Genomic DNA, 659 nt, shown 5'->3' with positions numbered 1-659 from the left:
CAGTAGTAGAAGCATCGGCACCTAGCACATATGGCCAGCTCGGATGTGGAGTTGTAAGAGTAGGGCATTCTGTCAAAGCCTTTTGTAATTGATGAAAAGCATTAAGTCTTTCAGTAGTCATCTTGAAAGTAGGATCTTTTTGAAGTAGTCCGTAGAGTGGTCCTGCAATTTCAGCAAAACCTTGTATGAAACTCCTGAAATACCCAACCATCCCTAAGAATCGACGGATGGTAGTAGTATCATGTGGAACCTTGATCGCATTAATAGCATTGATGGATTCCACAGGCGGAGTTAACTTCCCTGCCCTTATATTGAAGCCTAGGAATTCAATCTCTTCAATGCCAAACTTACATTTGCCGACATTGACATGGGCACCAATTTCACATAGACGTTTCATCATGGCTTCAAAGTACTTAAGTAGTGTAGATTCATCATCTGCATGAATGACAATATCGTCAACATAAACAGCGATACCTTCAAGGTCGATCACGTTCAGGTAGAGCCATCGCGCTAGGGCAGACGTTCCATTCGACAGTCCAAATGGTACTCCAAGCCATTCCATCTGACCTAGTGGAGTCCAGAAAGCTGTCTTGTGCCTGTCATCAGGATGGATTTTCATCTGATTAAAAGAGTTCTTCAGGTCCATCACTACGAACAAT

At 42.9% G+C, this 659-nt stretch overlaps 1 protein-coding gene across 1 annotated transcript; it reads right to left on the bottom strand.

Annotated features, from left to right (window-relative positions):
* Positions 1-117: 117 nt before the first annotated feature.
* On the bottom strand, positions 118-646 carry GNI_241920 (putative reverse transcriptase; the record flags this gene model as incomplete). Its single annotated transcript, XM_011136446.1, has 2 exons — positions 118-194; positions 226-646. The coding sequence occupies 2 exons, from the start codon at positions 644-646 to the stop codon at positions 118-120; spliced, it is 498 nt and encodes a 165-aa protein (XP_011134748.1).
* Between the last annotated feature and the right edge of the window lie 13 nt (positions 647-659).

This window comes from Gregarina niphandrodes (assembly GCF_000223845.1).
Source record: "Gregarina niphandrodes unplaced genomic scaffold scaffold00867, whole genome shotgun sequence".
NCBI classification, from domain to species: Eukaryota; Apicomplexa; class Conoidasida; order Eugregarinorida; family Gregarinidae; genus Gregarina; species Gregarina niphandrodes.
This window is presented reverse-complemented; position numbering and strand designations above follow the sequence as displayed.